Genomic DNA, 1,625 nt, shown 5'->3' with positions numbered 1-1,625 from the left:
TGGAATTAAATATTCATCTATATGGACAAACTAATTATCATTTCCAAGTTAGAAATGAAAAACCTAATATTAATTTTATTATACATATATATATATATTATAAATTCATTATATCCTTACAAAAAAAATACTCAATTCAGGTCCATTATTTCCATCTGGGCTCAACATATATAGCGTCTCCGAATCCTTGGATCCCACCACTCTCTCAAAATGAGCCCGCATGTACGCCATCTCCCCGTCGGGCCCCTCCACCTCCGACCGCCCGGGCAGCACCCCCGCCCCCATCGACACCGCCTTCAGCACCTCCATCACATGCAAGTCCTCTTCCGTCGCTTCCCGCTTCACGCCGTACCCAATCTTCTTCCCGTTGCAAAACATCGTCCACAGAGGCTCGTCCACCAGCTTCGTCTTGTCTTTCTCCGCCCGTTTCTCGCATTCCAAGGCGATGCGAACCATGCCCAGGCTCATCTCTTTCTGCAGAACCTGGGTCTGCATTGCCAGCTCCAATACCAGCGTGGGTAGAGTCCGGGGGTTCTCTTGAATGGAGAGGCTGACGCGGCCTTTTCTGTATCCGAAGAGAGTTCCGGTGACTCGAGCTCCAGCGGTGGCGCGTGTGTCTGGGAGGCGGCCACCGGGCAGGGAAGGTAGTTTGCAGGCAGGGGTTATGATGGGGAAAGATCTGAAGACGGAGCGGAAGACGCGGAATACTTTGACGGGCTTGGTTGTCTTCTTGGAAGAGGGCTGGAGGAGAGTTAAAGCCTGGGGCGGTGGTGCGGCGGAGGACGAGGAGGAGGACGAGGTGGGCGTCTGTGGTGGAGTTTGATCTCCCATGTCACGGGACCTGAACGAGGATGATCCCAACCATGAGACGAATGATAATTAATGTATTTTGAGAAAATTAAGCAAGCGTAGAGAAGGAATCGGGCTCGTTTGTTGGTAATCGAATAAACTTGTTTCTTGATTGTTCCAAGAAATTCGGAGTAAGATCGAGGGTCCACAACTGATCAAGTTTATGGTGACTAAATATAGGAGTGACTAAATATAGGATATCCTTTCGATGGCCTTCATTTCTGACATGGTTCAAAACAACAATCGTCGCAAAAATTAAGACCTCTGATCTCATTTTTATTGAAATACAAGATTGAACAAGTCCTTACCCAAATAAATCCCAAATGTTTAGAGACCTTGCTGAAATGGATGAGCCGGATAAGAGGTTCCAACAGATCAAATCAGTAATTTATAGTGTTTGGAGATTTGAGTGAAGGTAATGGCATGGATTAACACCTGCAAACAAGAAAGTAACTCGTGAATGGGCGCCGGAGGGATGTCCGGCGTAGCCACTTCGATGCTAAAGTCAGCAAGTGGAAGATGAACACAAGCAATATTCGAGAGAAAATATGTAAGTGCTCAAGAGTTCAAAGATTTCAAAATCTATAAATGACATCAATACCTGCTGAAAAGATCGGGTTGTCTTTAACCCGGTTTATTACTGGATAGTCCAGAACAGAGCCACCAGGCCGTGCACTTTCCGCAGGACCCGGGCACTTCACTTCTTCTCGGGTAATCCCTCATAGCCCGGGCTCTCGAGCAAAAAACCGGGTACCCTACTACCCGGGCCACCTTGA

At 47.4% G+C, this 1,625-nt stretch overlaps 1 protein-coding gene across 1 annotated transcript; it reads right to left on the bottom strand.

The window, feature by feature from the left end:
* LOC142544759 (protein MIZU-KUSSEI 1-like) lies at positions 1-926 on the bottom strand. The gene has a single exon (XM_075651796.1). The coding sequence runs from the start codon at positions 829-831 to the stop codon at positions 109-111; it is 723 nt and encodes a 240-aa protein (XP_075507911.1). The 5' UTR covers positions 832-926; the 3' UTR covers positions 1-108.
* Between the last annotated feature and the right edge of the window lie 699 nt (positions 927-1,625).

Source organism: Primulina tabacum, chromosome 5 (assembly GCF_025594145.1).
Source record: "Primulina tabacum isolate GXHZ01 chromosome 5, ASM2559414v2, whole genome shotgun sequence".
In the NCBI taxonomy this organism is placed as follows: domain Eukaryota; kingdom Viridiplantae; phylum Streptophyta; class Magnoliopsida; order Lamiales; family Gesneriaceae; genus Primulina; species Primulina tabacum.
Note: the sequence above shows the minus strand (reverse complement) of the source record. Positions and strands in the feature narration are given on the sequence as shown.